Raw genomic sequence first — 23,819 nt, forward strand, 5'->3', positions numbered from 1 at the left:
ACTTCTTACCACTTTCTAGACATTTCAGTTTTTATTTTGTTAAAACATTTTATGTGGGACATTAGTTTTAACCCTTTGTGCTCCAGCACATCTTGTTAACTTAAAAATTGACAGCAAACTAAAATTTGTATTTGGCGAAGTTTGTATATATTTGAAATACTACTAATAAATAGCTTCGTGAAAATAAAAAAAATTTTCCTTCGTTAAAAAATATTTACCAAAAATCCGCTAGGGTCAAAAATTGTATATTTACGAGTAAGAAAAGTATTCCCCAAGAGGCATAATGTTATCAATAAGACAATTTTAAGGTACCGTCTCTGCGTTCCACACCCTTCGTCACAAAAAGCCAAAAAACGATGTAAATTGATTTATTTAAAAACATATATATTTATCAGAAAATATTCATCAGCACCGTTCTTTTATCTGATATATATGTACATGGGTAGGTTTAATTTTCAGATTCATGTTTTCCTGAAAATTCATTTAAAGGGCTATGTAACAAACGCACCCTATTGATTTCAAACAATTTTACATCACAACTAACTTTTTGTGACATATTATTAACATGATATTGAGAAAAACGACATTTTACTTTTCCAATAAATCAGAAATATCAATAAGTTTTTCTTTTATACAGTGCAATACAATTTACGATTTAATATTTTTTTCAAATACTTAAAATGATTTGGTATTTAGTCAAACTTAAATATAAAAAAGCACTGTGTATCATGTTGTTTGATTTGATTTTCTCTTTAAAACGTAAGTAATAAAAGCGACTCCATGTAGGATTTAATGTTTATACGAGTATAGAGATTTCCTGTATATTTAATTTACGAGTATATATATTATATTTCTAAGTTATGCATATAACAGGCATTTATACATACACAAATATATGTTATATTGGTTTGTCTTTTATGAACTTATTTCTGTCTTTCGAGAAAATTGTACTGTAATGATTTATTTTCTTTGATTTAGTTAATTCAGGTATTGATAAGAAAATAGATAATTCTTTACACAGAAGTTGCATATGTTTGTCAATTTTTCTTAATTGTTTTTGTTGGAACGCATTTTAAATTTAATATATTCGAAAAATGTTTTATCTCTGTCTCTTTTGGGCTTAGTAACTAATTATTTGGAATTGGAGCGAAGGTTTTTCGTATGAGAAGTATGCAAGCTATAGTAAAAATAACTTGCACATAAGTATAAAAGAGAGATTACATTTATGGAATTTTTGATTGTTTTAAGTTAATGACCAAAGGTGTTTCTAATAAATTGATCGTTTGTTTTTCGAGCTGGGCATTATAATTATTATGTTTTGTTCTTACATTCGTAGATGCTTGCGAAAACTCTTCAAGAATGTTTAGTTTGGGTCTGTTTATGGGGTCTGCCCGCAGACTGTTCCTTTAAAGAGAAAGTTCAGTTTCTACAATGGGGATGAATCGGTCACAAAATACGCATAAAGAATTTAGCTAAATTAAATAATTAATCTTAGGGCTCTACGTAAAAATAAAGTGTATATTAATAAGGCTAGTATAAGCAGCGTAAATTAATTCATGTATTGTTTTGCTGATCCGATGAAAGAATTTAGGGGATTTTTCGTTCTTGGTTACTGCCAAAATTAAAACCGAAACCATTAACAAATTTTGGCAACTCTATGAGCTGAAAGAAACAAAAGAATTTTATTAGACACGTGGATCTTAATCAGTTTTTATATCCGTTTTGGAACTAAATCACTAAAAATAAGGTTCAGTTTTTTAAAGAAATTAAAAAAAGATTGATTTGAATTTTTTAATTTGATAGGATAATTTTACGAAACAATGAAATTACTTTTGAGAACAGCATCTTACTTACAACTTATTGAATAACATCTAGCAGTAACATCACAATTTTATATATTATTGATTCATGGGTGGCATGGGGCATATTGTTCATTTGGTGCTATCTATAAAGTTTGGCGGGCCACCTAGGGAATAACAAACATAATAATAGAAATTGAGTGATAGATAAGCTTTGAATTTGATACCAATCTGGTAATTCCGAATGCACGGTAATACCTAATTCAGAAAAACCTGACTCAACTCCCGCTTTGCATTTGTTTTATCGCCGGTTACCAATTTGAATATGATGTTTTTCGATGTCTATTTAGGTTGGCTTACCATGGTTCAGGTGCCTGCTTCCAGAAGTGCCTTGTTGATGGCTGTGAAGATTAGCCAAGGGGGGGATATTGTAGGGCGGTGGAGGCGGAGGTGGCATAGCCAAAGATTGCTGTTGTTGCTGGAGCTGCTGATGTTGTCTGCGTACGTGCATGTATGCTGCTACCGTAGTCGGTTCAGAAAGTAGAGTTGCTGTGGAATGGGAAGGAGGAGGTGGTGTTGTGCTGGAGGGTGAATGTGAAATCTGACAAGGACAGCTCAAGTTGCGGGTCACCGCATTGTTTGATATTTGCTGCAGCAATCGGCAGTCGGCTGCAGTATAGACCGGCGGGAGTGGTTCGTGTTGTGAGCTGCTTTGTTGCTGCTGATACTGTAAGAGATAATGTTGCTTCTGATGCACATAGCCGCTGTCACAGGACGATATGGAACCTGTTGGTTGTGAAATCGGGGTATAGAAATCGTCTCAAATGACGGTATGGTATCACGAGCAACTCGTGTCCATGTTCTGTAAGCTTGTACGTTTATGTAGCCGAAAGCCAACAAAACCCAATTCAACCACCAAAAACTATATTATTTTAAATGCAAGCGGGGAACAGAGTCTATAGCATAACCAAATACAAGTAATTGTCGACTGAATTATAGCTATTATGTAAATATCATAAACCGAATGCAAAGCATACCCATTAGCACAGTTTAAATAAAATAATTAAAAAGGTTGTGAGTGAATATAAAGAGGTAATCCTAAAATATTTTAGTTTTAATTTCATTTTCTTAAACAATTAATTTATAACAAAAACAAACAACGATACAGTCGAGACGCTGAGAGATACATGTTAGGGTGCTAACCAATTTTAAACTAATAATTTTGCTACCAGAAATCCACACCGTGTACATTTTTACTAATACCACTCATTGCCAGAACTACATGAAACATCTATAATAACCGAGGGTGTCGTCTCTGCCTATGTGAATCCGTTTCTAATAAGTTATGAAAAAATATCCGATTTACAAACTGTTGGTACAATGATAAGTATTGACGAGAAAATATTATACGAGTATTATAAAAAAAATTATAAACTCCAAAGTAATTTGCGGAACAATCATTTTAGAAAAGCCTAGTCCTAACATTCTATCTTCTATAGTTTCCGAGATCTTAGAGTGCCTATTGATCCTGGTCAGGAATGTAGAAACCTTATGGTATAAAACCATTTTATACGATGCAATATATAATTATATATTTTTAAAAAATATAAAGACAAATTTTCTTTGGTTTAACTATTACTCTTTCATTAGGTAACGACAAAAATTTAAAAAGTTAATCCAAAAAATAAGGACTTCAAAACATAAAATTTGTGTTATTATTGTTAAAAAAAAATACTGAAGAAAACAATTATTTTCACAGCTATCTAGTGTTAAACCAAGAAATTACGATTCGGCAACTATTTAAACTTTATTAATAACGTACCAAAGAAAAAATTATTGTACAGATAGAGCATACTTAGCATCCGGTTTTAGTAGCAGCTAATAGAATACCTTTAGTTTAATTATAAGTGCAATATTAAAGCAAGTCACTCACCGTTAGTTACGGATTTGCGCATTGGTAAATCGCGGAAAGTAGTAACACTACTGCTCTCAAGGGAGAGATCAACTGACGGTAATGGCGGTGGCGCAGCTAGAGTGTCTGAGTGTGATCGCTCGTGCATTGTGCGAGCTGGCGGTATATTGCCTGCAAACAGAATAAGCAAGAGGAAACGCTTAGTCGAGTGCCGCGACTATAAGATACCCGTTACTGTTTTACACAATTTAAAAATATTAATTTTGCTAGTGGAAATTCCCCAAGCGCACCTATTGTCGGAGAAAGCATGTTGAGTAACTTATAGTAACTTATAGTCACTGCCCAAGTGAGGCCTTGTAACCTACATTTCTTCATAAATAGCGAAATAATGTTCCGATATCAAAAATCTTTGGTAAATTGATAGATATTAACAGAAATAAGTTATACAAGGTCAAACGAAGGCATTCATAATATAAATATAGACGCCACGGTTTTCAGCGGTTTGTGGGCGTTAGAGTGGGCGTGATCGGATGAAAAGATGCAGTGGCATCTTTAAAATACATATTCCTATGCCCAACTTTCTAGCTCTTTTAGTTATCGAGATTTTTGCATTTTTGGTTTTTCATATTTGGGGCATCATAAAAACCTGTATGCCTAATCCGAACTTTCTATCACTTATAATTACCGAGATATCAGCTTTTCACAAAATGCGAAAACCGTCTTTTGAGCTTCGTGGGCGTATGGGTGGGTGTGGCCGAATAATACCACTATAAGATATGCAGGCATGCAAAGATTATACATACTGAATATCAACATTCTAACTTTAATAGTTCGAGATTTGTACGGGCCTCAAGAATCTTAATGCTTAATCTCAACTTTGTATCTGCTATAGTTCCTGAGATCTCAGCGTTCATACGGACGGACGCACAGAAGGACATGGCTCAATCGACTTCGCTATTGATCCTGATCAAGAATATATATACTTTATAGGGTCGGAAACGCTTCCTTCAATCTGTTACATACTTTTCAACGAATCTAGTATACGGTTTTACTCTACGAGTAACTGGTATAAAAAAGAAACGCTCTACTCGAGTGTCGGGGCCATCTGGTATCTGCGGTATCTGCGTATATACACTTTTTTTGGGTTTAGAGTGTTTTGTAGGAGTGGACAAATGTTGGAAAACGCATACACTTCTTACAGAATTAGGCCAAAGTTGTTTGCTGTTGGTGGGCGTGACCGGATGAAGAAACCTCCTGAGCTTATTTAGTACAGAATATGCATGCATGGTTAACCCCAACTAGCTATAAGTTATATGTAGTTTCCGAGATCACAATTTCTACTACACAATTTTTCTACAGAAAAAGAAATTTGCGTTTTGTATGTATGTTCTGCGCACGTCCTATCTCTGATAGTTAAAAAGATCTAAGCACTCATGCAGAAGAACCAACTGACGGATAGATGGACCGAGAGACGGCTAAATCAGCAAGGCTGTTGAATCTGATCAAGAACATTTATATTTTCCAGGGTTGGAAACAATTCCTTCTCTGTTAGGTACATTTCAGTAATTTAAATATACCCCTTTTCTCTAGTAGTAATGATAGAAGTCCTTCTATGTAACCACCTACCTCCCGATGCCAGACGTCGGTGTAAGCAGGGGACTAGGATTCGGGGTGCACTGGACATTGACAACAAGGCTTGTTGCTGGTGAAGCGACCAGCCCTCCTGCTGCTGCGACTGTCGGTGCATTGTAGCCAAGCGCTCCATGAATGTGAAGCGGCGGAATCACTCCAGCCATAGTGGATCCGTTCCGCGGAATGAACGGCTGGTGAGGCCTGATCTTTGAGGACTCTGAGAGGGATAGCATCTTCTTAACTGCCTGCGGTGAAGCTGTACCAAATTTTGGTCCGTTGTTGTGCATCTGTCGTCTCTGGTGATCGCTAGTGGAACTTGTCGAGCTGGTAGTTGAAAGAGTAGGTGAACTTGGATGTCTTTTGCGTAACGAAAGGGAGGAGTTGGGTGCAGAGCTAGAGCTGGTATGTGAGTAGATACTCAGTTGGTCACCGGCATTAAGGCTTCCACTGCCAACCCCACCTCCACTACAATTGCCCCCTCCACCACCACTGATGCTGCCCCCACCTCCACTTCGGTGAGAGGTGCTACCGTGCGAGATGCTGCCAGAGTAAGTGGAGCCGTGAGACGGTTCGCATTCCAACGAAAACTTGTGCAAAAGATCCTCGTCAGTTAGTATTTTAAGGCTATTGAGATATGCCTTTACACGACGGACCATCTGCGCCTCTTCAAACATCTTCTTAGGGTTGGGAGCCGCTGCCGATTTTTTGCGCCGCTTAATCGTTGCCTGGCCCGCATTGGCAGCGATTACTGTGCCCGCGGAAGCGTTACTTTGCGAGGATGACATTTGATTGAGCGAGAAGAGAGCATTGGAGGGAGATTGTCCTTTAAGCTCAAGAATGGACAGCAGATCGTACGGTGAACTGCACATATGCGTAAGTAAGCGTACCTCCTTTGCCAACATTCGCAGTTTCTCAAAGTTTATTAATCCGTCCACTCTCGTATCATTTCCCAGATGGATAAATGTAAGATCCTTTTTGACAATGGGATAGAAAGGAATGATAGGGTGCTGAGCCAATAGTTCGGCAGACACCAGTTGCCGATACTTGCTCATATTGCGCGAAGGATCCATCAGGTCCTGCAGGTCGTTAAACAACCTTTGGTATTTGGAAGGTAGCTTTTCCCACGTTAAACGCAACCGCGACACAGCGCCGTGTCCCAGGCCGGAGACGATTGCAAACATGGAATTAAAGTTCCGGCACTCCTTGCAGTGGCGCGCAATCTTTATAAACTGTTTTACTATCTTCATGCGACGAACGATGTTATGCTCAGCACATATCTCACTCACCACCCAAAACATTTCACGATTAACCAGTTCCGCAAATTTACTGAGCATAGGCACTCCGTAGCGTGACTTTAACTCGAATAGTTCATCTACATACTCAGTAGACTCAATCTGTCGAAAATTCGCAAAGTCCTGTAGAGTCAGTTGGATGGCCAGCTCGTATGCGTTCAGCTGCAAGAAGTACACACTCGACTCGCGTACAAGTTCCAAAGCAAGTTCATCTGGAACCAGCGGCTCAGTGCTATCGTTTAGCTTAAGGTAGTATCGCGCTGCAAAACTTATTCGCTCCGCCAGGTTTTGGAGTTGATCGGGCAAACGGCGCTGCTTTACCATTCCACCATCCCCAACACTTACTTCGCATAGTGAGAAATTTGAACTAGGATCGTGAATTCCAAACTCCTGAAGTGACAGCATGACAACTTCGTGGGCCGTTGTCTCCTTGTAGATAAGAACATATTTGCATGTTTGGTCTGCCTTGTAAACCTTTAGCACGTGATCTGGGTAGTCGGACAGGAGGTGTGACTGTGCTGAGTTTGTAGTCAAAGTACTGGCTGCTGATGGTCGGTGAATGTGAGCGCCCAAGTTTACTTGCAACCTTCCGTCACCACTTGCTACAGCTTCATTGCTCCCTTCAAAGTTGAGGCTAGTTAAATCCGGATTTGATTGAGACTGGTAGAGCCGGCCATTCCCACTTATGGCACAGCCGTTGATCGAGGGCTGGGTGGAACTGTTGCATGAGCTCCCTGATGAGAGTTTGGTCTTGGGATCGTTGAGCAGGGTGTCCGAAGAATCGTTTAAGATGCTTACATGATGATGTTGTTTGTTGAGTAAATTCATTTTGGCCAATGCCTTCTGTAATCGGCGCTTTGGCGCCAAAGTCATAAAACCACCTTTCGTGTCCTGCTGATCTGAGCTAGAATTTGTACTGGATCCAGACGACTTTTTAGCCGAACTATGATTGACACTTTGCAGGAGCTGTTGCATAAAGTTAGAGGCTATGCTTCCGCTTCCACTAACTGGTGGCGTTTGCGGTGGAGCACAGTCCGGCTGGTCGAGAAGCATATCTACGGAGCTAAGGCGCACTATGTGCGCCCGATTAGAGTCGCTGATGTTGGACAACTCTTCGTTAGTGCTATCTGAACGACCGTGCAGTTTAGCAATATCATTGGCGCAAATACGTCGAGGACTCCGCAGACACTTAAAGCTGCCACTTCCCGCAGACGCACTTCCAGATCCACCACCATAGTCAAGAGCCTGCATAATCTCCTTAAAACAAAGTAAGTTACTTTTCACGGTGATACTTAAGTGGGTGGTGCCCGTGAGGATTTCGAGTGCTCTCTTGCTAGTCACATGGTCCAGCGACTGTCCATTTACTTCGTGAATTTGATCGCCCCGCTTAAGACCAACATCCTGAGCCTTAGATCCTGATTCAACATGTGAAATGTATATGCCCACAGCTGCATTACCAGTAGCAACGGCTACGCCACGAAGCTCGTAACCGCCTACGATGCGGAAGTTGAGCGGCTCGTCACGTGATGATCGAGTGAGAGTACAGCTTCGCATTCTCGCTTTTGCGGCACAGGCTATGTGCAATAGACGCAGTTGACTTAGCAATTTCTTTCGCTCTAACAGTGCTTCAAAGACTTCTAAAAACTCCATCATCTCATAGTCCGCCTCAAAATCGGTGAAGTGATTGTTCACCCAGAGAAGCACCACTCGTGTTACGCGATCCCGTAATTCTTGAGTCTTGTGTGGATCCATCTGTTCTAGGTCAAACCAATACAACAGCTTGCTGGTCACTTCTCGCGGACTATGAATGAAAATACGGTGTGTAAGCAAAAAGTCTTCCACATATGTGGGGTCGGTCATTGAGTTTTCTTCGACCAGCTGCTGTAGAAGCCGCTCTGGAGTACCTCGGATAACGACGTGTCCACGTTTCATGTTAAGGGACGCTGAAGCTCCTGTTGCTGATCCGACAACACTAGCAGAGTCAGTGCTGCCTGCTCCAATGGATCGCAGCTCCGTGACCATAACCACAAATCCATTCTCGTCCTCATGCCGCCGCGTGTTCTCCTCTCCTTGGTGCTGAATACGGTAGTAGTCTGTCTGCGTAATGCATACAAATTGGCAGTCATCGCACTTAGTTCGCATCACACCTCGGTGGTAGAGTTTGTCCATAGTGGGAAGAATGCCAAAGGAGTCGCCCATCTGCAGCTCCTCGCGGCTTCCATTCGCGTGCTCGATCTCCACTGCCCCGTTTATAAGCACCGACCATGAATCCAATTCTTCTCCGTCTGACATGACTACGGTACCTGCCTTATCCACAACAGCGAATACCATCACGGAGCATAGTGCTTTTCGCACTGCTAAGGTAATGTTAGTAAATGCTTTTAGGCCCTGCGTAAACTCAAGCAGAACTTCCACGTCCTCCTCACTACGCTCAGCCGGGTCCTTCTCCAGGCAATCACGCACTGCATCTCGTACAGTTAAGCTCTAAATAAATTAAAAACAGTTCAGAGATTAAATTAATTAATTGTTACTTTTTTTGTATTGCAAGAGAAAAGCCTGTATGGCCAAATAAAATGTTAACGAACAAACGGACAGGTTAAATCGACTCAGCTATTGTGATCATAAATATACACAGGTATGGAATAAATAAGGATAGAAGGCAAAAATTTTATTATTTTGAAACCGTTTAGAACATCGTCAATGTCACATTGCAAACTCTAAACTTTGATTTATAGATTGGTTGCTATCATTTTTAAATATTTCTCAGGAATTTTTTTTTTGGCAAAAAATATATTAACTGAAAATTTTTACTATATAACATAATATCTATATCAAACACACTTTAGTATACAAGCAAGGGTAATCTGTTATTAATTATTAAAAATTTTAGGTTGCATTGCAAAAACATAGCCAGTGCGTTCTTGTCTACACAATATATTTTTTTTTTTTGTAAAAATTGATATTTGTATGTTTTTTGTGGCATTAACAGACCTTTATTTTTAATGGATTTGAAGGCACATACATCAAGAAGAGTTTATTTTTTAAGCAAGGGGCAAGAAATATGTATTTTATTAACTATTTATTTTGGCAGCAGAAGCAAGTACTCTTTAAGAAATCCATTGGGTATAGTATTGTTTACTAGATTTAATTTTGTTTACTAAAAAAGAGTTGGTATAATAAAGAAATTAAATAATAATAAGTCCTTTCTTTTTTATTTTTATTTTCAGAAAAACTCTTTGCTGTTATCCTTAGAGAAATGTCGAAAATAGCACTACCACTATGTGGAACCCTTTAAATGTGGCTTCAAATGAAAACAAGTTTGAAGTAAATAAGGCTCATACCAAAAGGACGTTTACGAGATGGAACAAAATAATTAAATTTTCAAAATCGGATACTGAACAGAAAGGTTCCTTATGTTTATAGTCAAGAACGTATACTACGTTTGATGGAATTTATAGGAAATTATCTGTTTTGAAACGGACTTCTTGATGCGTAAAACTAAACTTGGACCTGAATTTTGGCAATCGAGGACAACTGTTTCATCAGGAAGATAAGCTTTTAATCCAAGTGCCACCAAGTGATTATAAAATAGTTATGTATTTGTCATAGTAGTTCTATCCTGGCAGCTCCGTCTATTACCCCTTATTTAGATATATAGGGTCTTTAACTGAGAGAATTTGCGTTGTTTTGGACAAAAAGTTGGCTATTTATACAGATCACGGCTCGGTTCCCTTCTAAATATCTAAACTTTCCTTAGAAATGCAATATTTGACCAAATAAGAAAAGTGAGACAAAAAAACGTTTTGACTACAAAAAAAGTTTACTTACATCCATGCTTTCTGCAAGGTCCTCCTCGTCAGAATCCACTATAGACTCCACTAAGCCGGATAAGTCAATCTCCTCGGCCTCCAGCGACGAGGCATAGTTTGAGGCCATTGTGTCGCTGCCGCTGTACGCCGAACTAGTATCACTGGAGTGCGATCCCCGGTTACATTTTTGGTGCAATTCTGGTCGGTTGATTGTCGACGCGTTTCCCGCCACCGATCCAAGGCCTGCTATGCTTGTGGGTGGATACTGTAGAAAAAACCCTTTTTCATTTAAATAAAGTTAATTAAAAATCTGAAAAACTGACATGTTGTCTGATATGGTGATATGGATCCATGGGGCGTAACTTTTGCTGTGGATGCAGCCTACAACGGCATGCCAACCTCACCCTGTCTGTTGTAATAAGTGATGAGTTTAGACTTAAGATTTATCTGAAATTGAAAACTTTAAACAATGAATGTGCGTCAGAATGTCCTAGTTCAGCTCGAATAAAAATTTGCTAGAGATGTTCCTACTATTTCAGCTTAAACTCAAAAAAACAAAATAAAATATTTATATTTAATAGATTTATAGTATAAAAATAACTTCAAACTGCAAATTTGAAGAAGTACATTTTACTTAGGCTTAAAGGAATGCCCCATATTTACAGCTTTGAAGGATATTAGTTATTAACTTAAAAATATTAAGATATATAAAAAAAATAAAGAAATTAACAAATAAGATAATACATCCGACCGGAATTTAAAAAATAATATTTTGATTAATTTTTTTAATGTGAAATAAAACAAAGAAATACGTATGCTTCGTTGTAAAAAATCTAGAACAACGTTTTAGAATAGGCATTAAGTAAGATCAAAGCTACTAAGAAACTACGAGTATTATTCTGATTTGATTTTTAGTTTGTTGCCCACTCAAGTTGTTATTTTTCTCCGTACTAACACACTTTCGTTTTTTACACACAAGCGCAATGCTGCCAATAAATTAAGATAAACAAAACAATTGAAGAGCGGGCAGAAATTCTCATGGAATTGTGTCTACGCTAACGCTGCAGCAGAGGTAGTAGCAACACCGCGGTGTGCGTGTGTGGTGCCAGCCAGTGATGCTACTGTACATGAGAGTAAATGATTGCTGGTATGTGTGTCCGACTAACGCTGCGCGTGTAGCGTCAGCGGAGTCGCGCGACACAAAAATATAATAACAAAAAAAAATTGTAGGCGACTATTTCCGCTCGATGGATAAGCCATTTAAAATAATAAGAGCATTGCAAAATCTCAGTGTGGTAAACAAGACACATTTTGAACCACCCACGCAGACATCCAATATGGGCGTTTTTGGTGCCTCTCAATGTTTTCGATGGCTGGAAGGGTTTCCAATGGGAGGTGCTTACGTAGCCACTTAGTTGTTATACGCACATTTAATAGTTGTTGCAGAGCATATATGTAGCAAGTATGTAGCTTTAAATTGCACTTTTTCCTACACCTTTGCATAAAGAAATTCAGGCAGTGTGTGTGTGTATATGTACTGTGCTACGCATTGTTGTAATTTTTCTCACTACGCACACATCTTAACGAAGAAAAAAACTGGTGCACTGCAAGTTATCAACAGCTGCTTTGTCGCCGATATTTATGTCATGCTTGTTGTATTTATAAATTAATCAAGCTAATTTAAATAAAGGTCTACAAAAGAGACTGAATTTCACTCTGTTCGCTAGTGCTGTAAAAACATAGATGGTAATATCGATAGTATCTATGGTGGCGCTCTGGTGTTCACCATCGATTGTTTTTAGACCATCGTAGAAGTGCATCGTCAAGATCTCATACCCTTTTCAAGAAGGCTAAAATAATTTCTGAAGCTTAAAAATGTTGAGTATGTTACGGAAGTATGTTTTGCAAAGTAAATTGAAAAAATTAATGTATAGGATGAATGTGACCCTTAAACACTCGTCACATTTATATTTTTTTACTTACTGAATTTCGGAAAAATTATAATGAAATGCTCCCACTGGGCCAAATTACCAGTCTGTGCCGGCCACATCAACCTAAACCGATAGAATTTTTATATAACGTTTTAACTGATCTGTATGCACTGTGCAATGCTTTAACCGGCTGTCGTAAATATGTTAATACTTATTTGTTATAAAACAGTTTTAAAATTAAAATGATATAATATATATAAGATCTATGCTAATAAATTATACAATATTCGGAATTTGGTAAAATTAGTAATTAGACTTTTCTGCGTGAGCGTACCTTATTTAGAGTGATATTATAGCTATGGTATACATATATACATATATGTTTCCACCATGAGCTGAAGGCCCTAGCTGCTATTGCTCCTAGCCATTTGTTAGCTCTTAGTTTTAACTAATTGTTAGTCTTAGATAAATAAATAAATAAATAAATGTTTCCACCAAAAAATTTTGGTAACTACCGATTGCGCCATTTTCGATGTTTTTACACTTCTAAATTTGTTCACGGATATCGTTGTTATACCCGTTACTCGTAGAGCAGTGTTGCCAGTTTAGCTTATTATAAGCTAGTTCTAGCATATTTTGAACTGGAAAAGCTTGAAAAATATTGATCTAGCTTATAGCTTGAAATATAGCTTATTTTAAAATTCATCTAGCATATTCTAGCTTTAAATTTATTTACGTCATTAACGCGTTGTTTCTTAAGAAAAATATGCTTTATGACATGAAAATATCGGAGCTTGTTCTTTTTTTGTCGATTATGTGCGTTTCATATGATCATGAATATATTTCTAATCGATAGTGCCATAGAAGATCGATATGTTGGCTTAAGTGTTGCCAGCAATCACTTGAAGTTGTGAACTTTAATAAAGCGAGTTGTAAAATGCCGAAAGTCCAATATAAACCAATTTTTTGCGATGCTTGACTCCAAAGTAATGAGTTCAAGGCGTGGTAACGCAAAGTGCCAGGAGATTATACAAGAGCTTATTGCTCCTATTGTAAGTCAACAATTTCAGCAAAAATCTTTGAAAAAAGGCAGCAAGCGGCAACAAAGAAGCACCTGCTAGAATGGGCTCAATTGGGCAAAATAAGTTTCCCTGCAAAATGTTACAAAACACAGGGGCAGGAAGCAGCCCTTTCAATAAAAATTTAAGGACTTAATCATAAAAATAGCCCCCAATGACTATTGCCACCCACATTTGGGTGTAGCTTGTTTTTTAGCATATTTTTTTTTTAAATTTTAGCTTATTCTAGCTTATTTTTTTCATAAATCGAGCTTATATGTGCGCTCATCACCTGGCAACACTGTCGTAGAGTAAAACGGTATACTAGATTCGTTGGAAAGTATGCAACAGGTAGAAGGAAGCATTTCCGACCCTATAAAGTATATATTATATGTAAGTTAACTGTACTCAGCAAGACCAGAGTCGTTGACCATAGTTACGGCATCATTGTCGCGCCGGCCAAACTGCCGACCAAGCCATGGGCCGGACGCTCGTGCACAGACGGCAAACACAGCATATTTGCGTGGCCGCTGTGAGCTTCTGTATGCCATAAGAATATTCTCTGGAGTCAGTTCCATTTCCAAAGCTCAATAAAGAGCACAAGCTCATTTACTGAATAACTCCGGCAACTGCCGTTAAACATTTTATTATTCCAAAACTGACTGAGTCTCTAGGCCAGCAGGTTAAGAAGGGCAGTCACCCTTCCAACATAAACTTCCTAATTTTCAGTGGATAGGAGCAGCCAGCCGGCAACCTATACGGAGACGGCTACGAGGGAATCTCTCAGAAGGAAAATATTCACCGAGTGGACTCCATACATAACATACATAAATTGGTATATTCTTGATCCTAGACGCGAAGTCGATTGAGCCATGTCCGTCTGCCCGCATGAACGCTGAGATCTTAGGAACTTTGTATATGAGATACAAAGTTGGGATTAAGCATGAAGATTCTTGAGGTCCCTACGCAGCGCATGTTTATTTCAGCATCCTACTATGCCCACTCTAACGCCCACAAATCACGAAAAACAAAAACGCTAAAATCTCAGGAACTCTTAAAGCTAGAAAATTCAGTATGTAAAATTCAGTATGTATGTATGTAATTCAGTATGTATAATCTTGCGATGCCAACGCATCTTATGGTGGTACCATTATCCGGCCACACCAACTCTTACGCCAACCAAGCTCGAAAAACGGTTTTCACATTTTGTAGAAAATCTGATATCTCGGTAACTATAAGAGATAGAAAGTTCGGATTAAGCATGTAGGTTTTAATGATGCCCCCAACCCGAAAACCCAAAAATGGTAAAATCGCGGGAACTATATAAGCTACAATTTTGCTTAAAAATACGTATTTAAGAGATGTCACTGCAACGTGCCTCGCCCACTCTAACGTCCACAAATCGCTAAAATATGTGGCATCCATAATATTGTAATGTATGTCTTGTAATTTATTATTATTATTATAAATGTAAATGTGAAAGTATTTTTCTGCAGAAATGCACATACATATGTACATATGTTATTCATGCTGTGCTAGTACGAGTAGGTGTGAGAAAGCTATTCATTGCTGTACGGTGTAAGTGAGACTTAATAGGATGTCATTAGTGATACCAGCGAATTTTAAGAGGAATCGAAGATAAAGTCATAATCATGCAGAAAGCAGTCAATCAGACTGGCTTATAGTTATTTCTTAAAAAGAGACTATTATGAATCCGAACATGAACAACGACGATATAATTATATTCCCAATTATTTCGTCGTTGTTCATGCTCTAATGAAATTAAAGTAATACATACATTCTTTTCGTTCATCTTCCTCTACGAGCTTAAGAAATGGAAAAACGTTGATGTTGCCCCAGAAAACATCCATGTTTTGCTTTCATTCAAAAACGTCGATAAAATTGATTTTGACATCGATCTTACTCCACCTCTACTTCTAAGTTTTTACCTTACATTAAAGTCAGAGATCATTGTGCTCGAATCCGATTTAATTGAAGAATGGTTTGTCGGAGAACTGTAAACAATTCTACCTTTTAGGAATCAATTCTTTTCCATTTAATTTTTGAAAAGATCGATTAAATCGATTTGAGATCGAAAACGTAAAGTTTTTTTTTATGAATCAATCTATATTTTTCTCCTTAACACCAACACACACTAATTCTAGAAGCAATAAATATTTATTAGTTTACTTGAGTTATCTTAATTTAAAATCATTTTTTCGCTTACTTACATTAATCCACTCCGATTCGCCTGAAAATTTTTTAAGCTGAGCATACTTGTCGATGCATCGATTACCTAAAAAAGAATCGATTTTTGCGGTCATTTAAAAAGATCCAGCTCTAGTTTGTATAAATAATATTAATATATATATGTATGTTAAATAAAATAATGTCCGTCAAGTTAGCGTCAGTGACTATAGAACAGTGAACTATAGAACAAGGAAAAAGGGAATCCGGAATCCTTATAATGATAGATCTTTTCTAATTTTCTGGTTAGTAGCCAAATCCTGTAATCCTGTGGGCTTGCCCCCGGTGATAGCTTTTCTATTTACTCTCGCTGGGCTTTTAGAGCATATTGTTTTAGTAGTAGTTACTGAGTAGTTTCTTCTACTGCCCACGCAGCGTCTATTCTTCAGAACCAGCAGATCTTTGGTGATTCATATGTCCTCTTTGGTATTCAAATTTTTGCTCCTGCGGCCAGAACTGAAATCAGAGGAATGGTAGAGCAGTAAATGTGTTCCTCAAAGTTAAGCTGTGAGTCTAAGTCAAGGCTTATCTCACATACTTTTGTATTTCAGCTAGTTCGTTGTGTGCGAGTCAGCCTATGGGAGTGCTTTATGATTTCAGGAGTAATGGTTAGCTGAGATGTCCGTGAGCGATCTGCCAGTTACTATGTAAACTGTTTTTAATTATATAAAGTTCGATTAAGTCAGGCAGTATTCTGGGTTATGCAGGCCAGTACATTGGGATATCCGGAGATAAGCAATTCAGTTTGTTTATCACATTTATTTTTGCATTGTATAACTGTCTCCCTTTGGGGCTTACGAGACGCGATCCTAAGTGCGTATGTTTGTCGTTAGTCTTCATCTTCTCAAAATCTGACATCGTGAAGGTTGAAGAAATCCTTGAATTGTGCCTTCGAGATTTTAAAGCAACTGTGTGAGTGTAGGGATATCGATGTGGCTTGTAAGTGGTTTCTTGCACTTTCGTGACGATGGTGCATGATGCGGTCTCTTATCAAAATGGTGGTTCCACCGTGCGATTTGTCGTCTGGATGATGGAAGACTATTGAGCTGATGCTTTTGTGGGTAATGTGGAGCGGCTGAGAATATTTGTGTTCTTAGCAAATGTTGTTATTGTGAGTTGATTGTTTGTTGGGATGTTCTTTTAGAATATATTGTGTTGGTCTATAACTAATCCTGATATCGACGGATATGACAGAATTACATTTAAGTCAGAATTTTCTGTCGTAGAAATAGACTCTAGGGGCTTGTGCATATTGTTTGGGATCACTGTTTAGACGGTCTAGTTTATAACCGCTTAGCCAAACTCTGTTTGTTGTTGCTATCAGCACATCGTTGCTGGATCGTGTGCGTACTTCGACTTCAAAATGATGATTGACCGTATGGCAAACAATTTGTTTATGCATTTCTCAAAATATTTACATACCGGATCAGACCGGTACCCCCCGGGGCTTTAAAGTTTGTGGACGCTCAAAGTTAATTTCCGATTCCACATTTTCCAAAATATCAGCAATAGAAGGTGTAGAATAGGATCAATAGCCACATCAAAAATCACACCAAAAATATATATGTATATATTTAGATGTTTCGCCGTTTTAAAAACATCTCTAGAGTTAGATGAAATGAGATTCTAACAATCTTATAATTAAAAGTTAAGAGTTTTGCATGAACCGGTTACCGTTACTAAGCTCTAAGATCTACACGCTTAACCCTATATTAAGCCCTCGTATTTCCCGAGAACTAAGCGTTCATTCAGATACGCCGACGGCAGCCATAGGAAGTAATAAAAAAAAAGTCTTGCGGTATTTTTATTGAATTTTCAATTGTATATAAAATTGGTTAAAATAATGTGATTCAAGTCAAATATACGCCATTTTGTTCGATGACGCGTTCCCAACGAGGTTCCAACTTCATAATGTCCCTCTCATAGAAGCTCGCTTCCCTGTTGGCAAAAAACTCGGAGAGACAACCAAGACTACCAAGCGCGTTCGCCATGGACAGAAACCGGTGGTAATCACTTGGTGCGAGATCCGGACTATACGGTGGATGCAAAAGAACCTCCCAATACTTTCCCTTATTTATTTTGCTCAATGATTGCGACGCTATAACTCACGAACGAAATGAGCTTTCCAAAAAGGTATAGTATGACCTAATGCGACGAATAAAACAAGAACTACTCGCTTTCAGCGCCAACTAGCTGTAAAAAAATAAAAATGCACAATTATATGTATTAAAAGAATTAAGTCACAAAGAAGAACAGAAGAACCTTCCCTACGTTGTTTCTCACTCTCATTCGTAGTATACAAGTTAATTGTAGCCAGCCAGATCAGTGTCGCCGACCATGGTCACACACAAATGATCTATTTTATCCGAATGTGATCTACGAATGTGGTGCACCTCGACTCTTTGTACAATGCAAGCTTCTCCAAAAATACAGCTCAGTTATTATTGATTGGAATCAAAAGCTGATATATATGTATAACTAAGTCCGTCTATACGGGCATATGATCTCAAATAAGATAATATTATTTAGCCTCCATTCGGTAACATTGCAGCGCGGCCTAAATGAGCAAAACTAAAAACACTGAAGTCGCAATAACTAAAGAAGTTAGAAGGTTGGGAAATATATGCATGCATATATTGGAGATGTCAGAACAGCACAAGTTTGTTTCAGCAGCCGACGACGACTCACCACATAACCTAAAAAACTGTTGCGTCCACAATAATAGGGTTAGTTATTCCTTAAATATCAATTTTGCGTGTTAAACCTCATCGAATTATTTCAAATCAGACCATTTTATCACAATTTAATAATTTATTTTAAGAATTTATTTAAAATTTAAGTTACGCTAAATTATACCAAATGAAACATATAAATAAGTTTTTGGTTGTGCTAATTAACAAATTATATTTTACTTTGTGTTTATCAAATGATAATAAAATTTGAATAATAATCGAAATAGTTAAATGCAAAATATATTCCATTTTTAAATTTAGCTTCTCTCAATATATCTATCTTAAGGCTATGTTTTATTATTTTTTTTTTATTATTAATTTGAATTAATATAGTGGGTAGCCGGTACCCGGTATAATTAATTAACATTTACTCTATATTACAGCGAAATCAGTTTGAAGCATTTGGTAATATAAATAAGAGTCAAAATGTAGTCATTCTTTTTTTATACATACATCACAAAAAAGCAACTGCAGAAGGCACAGTAAAATTTTTATGAAATGTACGATTATGTATAATTTTGGTATGCGTCTAATTGACTACAGTGCCTACATTGGAATTTAATGTCTGTGATTAATATAAGACTTGAAATCCACAGACTTAGGACAAGCAGAAGTACAAAGCGTTTTGCTTAATTGTTTTCAATGTCTGTGTTAGAATAGTTATTGTCAAAATTATATGCAGGTTTTAAACAATTTTGTTTGTTTGTGCCAGTTTCTATAGAGATATATCATTAACTTTAATTATAATGAGATAGTGTATTTAGGAACAGGGACAGAATTGGCAGTTGGACATGATTTCGTGTTTATAAAAAATATATATACCTTTATAAATATGTGTATATATACTACTATAAATATAAAACATACACGATTTGGTTAACAGCGTTCAGGTTGAGTTGCAATACATAGGTACAGACATATTCCAATGCTATCTAAGTTTTTAGACTCCATTGAATTTATAGGTCGAGAAAACGTACAATATTTACTATATAAAATGTACAACACATGTAAGTGTGTTTATCTTATAACCTGTTGGATTGATTGCGTTGTTTAAAGTGGAAAATTGTTCGGTTACTTTACATTAAAACTTGAAAATAGTGTCTATTTTTGGTTTTTAAAGATAGCAGTAAAACTAAAACTACGTCCTAAATGGTTCTTTTAACTTTCAACTTCAACATTCATTTCATTTAGTTAGGTGCTATCCGAATAATATCTACAGAGTTAAAGCAGAATGTTAAACCCTTGCACTTAATTCAACTTCGTATTTCATAAAATAAAAGAAGTATTCGAAAAAAAAAACAAATTATTGAACGCAATAACTGAGGAACTGAGGGAACTGAGTGGTTATCTTAAGGGACCAGTTTGGCAAGGCAAAGAACAGAGTTCCGACCAACAAAGTTGATCACTCTTGTCAGCGAATTTCGCCTTTTCTACTCAACCCAGAGAGTTGAAGCAGCGGTATCAGATCAAGAAGAAGACGGGAGATTCTGACCCCGAGAAGGTGCCGTACATACTTTTTGAATTCAGCAATTTTATTTATTTTTTCTTAAGTAATAAATGTTGCAAACACTCAAAACGGGAATTATGCCGAGGAATGCTGTAGCAAGCACTAATCAGTATGTTAAGACTATTTGAGAAAAAACATCGAAAGCCTATCCATCCGAAATAGAAGGAAGACTGCTGTGAATGTTTCGTGCAGATAGCTTTAGTTTGGAGAATCTATCTGTTTAGTAACAACTAAAAGGAAAACTCGAATTCAATTATATTAATAATAATGGAGTTTTTATTGCGGTTAAAAATAAAAATTAAAACCAGTTTAAATTAAAGTACAACCACCACAAGAGTTTTTCTGAAATTATCCTTAAAAATATATCTAAAAATCTGACGTGGTGCAAGGTTTTTAGTTTTAAGTTATATAAAATAAAATCCTTTCGGAATCCTTATTGCGTACCTTTTTAGGAACTCAATAACATATTTTACATCAAGGTCATTTAAAGACTTTTAAATAAACTACCAAAAAACGTGATTTTCGCCTGTGGGAATTACTCGAATTGATTCACTTTAATTCGTTTTTTAATTGATATGTGATCAAACTTAATTTCATTTGAGTCTTTTAATACATGAGTGTATAAGTGTTTGCCTTAAAATGTAAGTTTTTGCGCTGCAAATACAAATGTATCTCTCGAAAGCTAGGACGACTCGACTCATCGCGGTGCCAACACTCGCACATAAGATCGTAGATTTCCCTCGGGCATATAAGAGGCATAGGCAAAAGTTCCTGAAGGAAGTTAAGATGGGCTATAAATTATAAACGAATTCAACAATTTTAGATCTACATACTTGCTTTTTTAAGTCCCGGTATATGTTCCCAAAGTTTTCAAAAACGCTTTGATTATTCAAATGTTTATATGGCTGTTCCCTGGCGAAAGTTAATATTTCCCAAAAAGCCACTGCAAAGGACCATACGTCAGATTTCGTCGTGAACTTCCCCTGAAAATAATTTTTGAAACAAGGAATGTTAACGAATCATAATAACGTATTACAAAAAGCTATAAAATAAAAATATATTTGTAACTGGCTGGGTATTTATTATTTATACTAACTTAGATTATTATATTATTTTGTAAGCGCTGGTCACACTTCTGATCTCTCTCGAGAGAGTAAGAAGCTGAACATAAACGGGGGTTGAAACATAGCACCCGGCGAGCAACAAGTTAGTTCGTATTGAAAGTTGAAAGAGAACACAATAAAAAGATCCTGATATATATTTAAACCTTTTTTCGAGTATCGTTACCGACCGAATGGTTGACAGCCCTCGGTTTTTATTCAATAGAACATCAGTTACAGTTATGTATTTACTTATTATTTACTTATTTATTTAAGCCAAACATTTAGCCTTAGTATTATTGACGCTTCGGTTGCTGCTGATATAAGACTAAGATGTACACGCATCTCTAGAATCTCAACTTTGTTGCTCTTTTAATTCCTGAGAATTATGTGTTCATACGGACAGACGGTGATGACTAAACCAGCAGGGCTGTATATCCTTATCAGGGTTCCAAATACATATACATAATATGGTCGAATAGTGTCATTTCTTGTTAATTTAAAAGTAATAGACAAAAAAGTTACTGTAATATAGAATGATTTACGTATTCTTACCAGCAACACACTCTCCCACGCCATCCATCGAATCGGAATATTCTGCCTGCCGACGATTCCATCCAGTTGGCAATAGTCTGAAGCATAGGCCGACCTATTTATCACAGTTCCAATGGAGCACACTTTAACGCACAGCTCTGGGCCAATAATACAGCTTCTGAAAATTAGTCAAAGAAAGCAAGTACTCGCATTTTTTATTTTTTAAGGAGTTGAGTATTGAGGATCATAAAAGTGTATGGTGTAACCTACCTACCTGTGTTTAAAAAACAACACAAGCATTAGGATTTTGGCAAAGCAATTAAAAAATTTCGGAGAAAAACTATTGTTTAAGAAAGTGGCATTATTTAAAAAACTGTAAACTTAAATAATATATTACAAATTTTGAATCAGACAAATATTCGTAGTGAGCAGCGTTAGCCGTTGATAATGACTTGCCATGTAAAACATGAAAAAAAAAATAAAATAAATATATGAAAGTAAAGTAAGTATCCAAGTCCAAATCCAAAACTCCAAGTCGCATCCCATGCTGATTCCATTCCTTTTACCTGCCACGGCCACTCTAACGCCCACAAATCACCAAAAAATTGCTGAAATCTGAGGAACTATTAGAGCAAGAAAGATGAAAGTCAGTATGTATAATTTTGAGATGCCAGCGCATCTTATGGTGGTACCATTATTCGGCCACACCCACTCTTACGCCCACCAAGCTCTAACGACTATTTTCGCATTTTGAAGAAAAACTGATATCTCGCTTTTAATAATGGCCCCAATGCGAATTGTTTTTTCCGATCTAGCCACGCCCACTCTAACAACCACAAAAGCCGGAATATCAAAAAAAGCAAAAATCTCGGGAACTAAAAGAGCTAGAAAGTTGTGCTTAAGAATACATATTTCTCTAAAATACGTGTTCATAAGCCTAGCTTAAGAATGCCGCAGCGACTTCACAATGCACGTTGACATATCCCCGCCCATTCCGATTTTCATTTTAACATTTGGTATCAATCCTGAATATGTTGGTAAGCCTACACACAGAGGCTCTCGTAAATCAAACAATGCTTAAAACTTTTTAAAACTTTTTGAACTCATTATTCCAAGCTTGCCAATAGAAAATATAAATCTTAGGGCGTTTGGTCCACCTTTAGTTAATCACGACCCGGAATACCCAAATATAATAATTTGTATGTTTATGTAAGTAAAACGAAGATTAAAAATGGTTTGAGGTCACCGAATGTGTGAACATTCTAATGATTCCTCCGCCACACATGTTTGCTTAAAATATTTTGCGATTGGAAAATTAACAATTTTAAAAATTGCGTCTGGCTGGGCTTGCAGTCATAAGATTTTTTTTAAAACAAATTTTAACTGTGCAGGAAATATATCTGCATAGGCACATTAACAGTGCAAGAGATTTCAGCGTTTAAGTGGACAGACACAGACGGGAATAAATGGCTATTTGATCCTCACGGCAGGTGATCGTGATCAAGATTATATACATTCAACAGGGTCGGGGAAAGCTTCCTTCTACCAATTTGTAATTGCCAAGGGATATAGTATACCATTTTATCCTACGCTTGGCGAATATAATAAGACCCAATAGATTAGTCGGTAGGTCAGATAAATGAATTCCCCCAGAAAAAATTTGACTACTTATAAATTTATATAAAATTACCTTTCTTGTTTTTGCAAATGCAAATCGTAGTGAAAAGTTTACCCTCCACTTAAACTTCGGTCGTTTTATTGCTGGTTATTTGTTGGTTTGTTGACGACGACGACTTATACAAATCCAATCATCCGCTCTCTCTGCGCTTCGTATTGGTTTTTTTGATTTCTTAGGAAGTCCAAATTTTAATAAGAATGCTACATTGACCAACTGCCATTTACATAGCTTTTACTTTGCCGCTCTATGAATTTATTTTTTGTAAAAATAACACCGGCATTATTATATCGAATGCCATGTTTGCAAACTCCACGAAGCGAACACAAAAAGTGTCTTTATGATTCCTGGTTAAAAGTAATTTGTAAGTACCAAGTAAACCAGTAGCCTATGAGGCTCGCATCCTGCAATCTAAGTTGTTGCCCATAGACGCCACCTAAACCTACTACTGGTCAGAGGGCATTCTTTCCTTGTTCAATATTTTGCGCTTTCGATGAATTAAAGCCTTCAGAAAATGTGATTTTTGTTTCATTAAAGTTTCTGGCTTATTTTTTTCTTTATAGTCGGAAATTAAGAGGTGCTTGGGGAAGT

The 23,819-nt window shown here is 37.0% G+C and overlaps 2 protein-coding genes across 2 annotated transcripts in view; both read right to left on the minus strand.

The window, feature by feature from the left end:
• Positions 1–367: 367 nt before the first annotated feature.
• LOC108113443 (rap guanine nucleotide exchange factor 2) lies at positions 368–12,177 on the minus strand. Its single transcript, XM_017224013.2, is given in 9 exon segments — positions 368–1,662; positions 1,855–1,966; positions 2,160–2,585; positions 3,733–3,882; positions 5,338–5,368; positions 5,370–9,119; positions 10,464–10,709; positions 10,768–10,891; positions 11,873–12,177. Coding segments are annotated over 7 exon segments (4,668 nt in total). The 5' UTR covers positions 10,798–10,891; positions 11,873–12,177; the 3' UTR covers positions 368–1,662; positions 1,855–1,931.
• Positions 12,178–18,608: 6,431 nt separating this feature from the next.
• LOC108113466 (discoidin domain-containing receptor tyrosine kinase B) overlaps positions 18,609–23,819 on the minus strand; it is a 44,326-nt gene continuing 39,115 nt past the window's right edge. Inside the window, 3 exon segments of the mRNA XM_017224048.2 lie at positions 18,609–20,690; positions 20,753–20,902; positions 21,575–21,731. Coding sequence (XP_017079537.2) covers positions 20,526–20,690; positions 20,753–20,902; positions 21,575–21,731 — 472 coding nt within the window. The 3' untranslated portion in view covers positions 18,609–20,525.

Source organism: Drosophila eugracilis, unplaced genomic scaffold, assembly GCF_018153835.1.
Source record: "Drosophila eugracilis isolate 14026-0451.02 unplaced genomic scaffold, ASM1815383v1 contig_1828, whole genome shotgun sequence".
NCBI lineage: Eukaryota > Metazoa > Arthropoda > Insecta > Diptera > Drosophilidae > Drosophila > Drosophila eugracilis.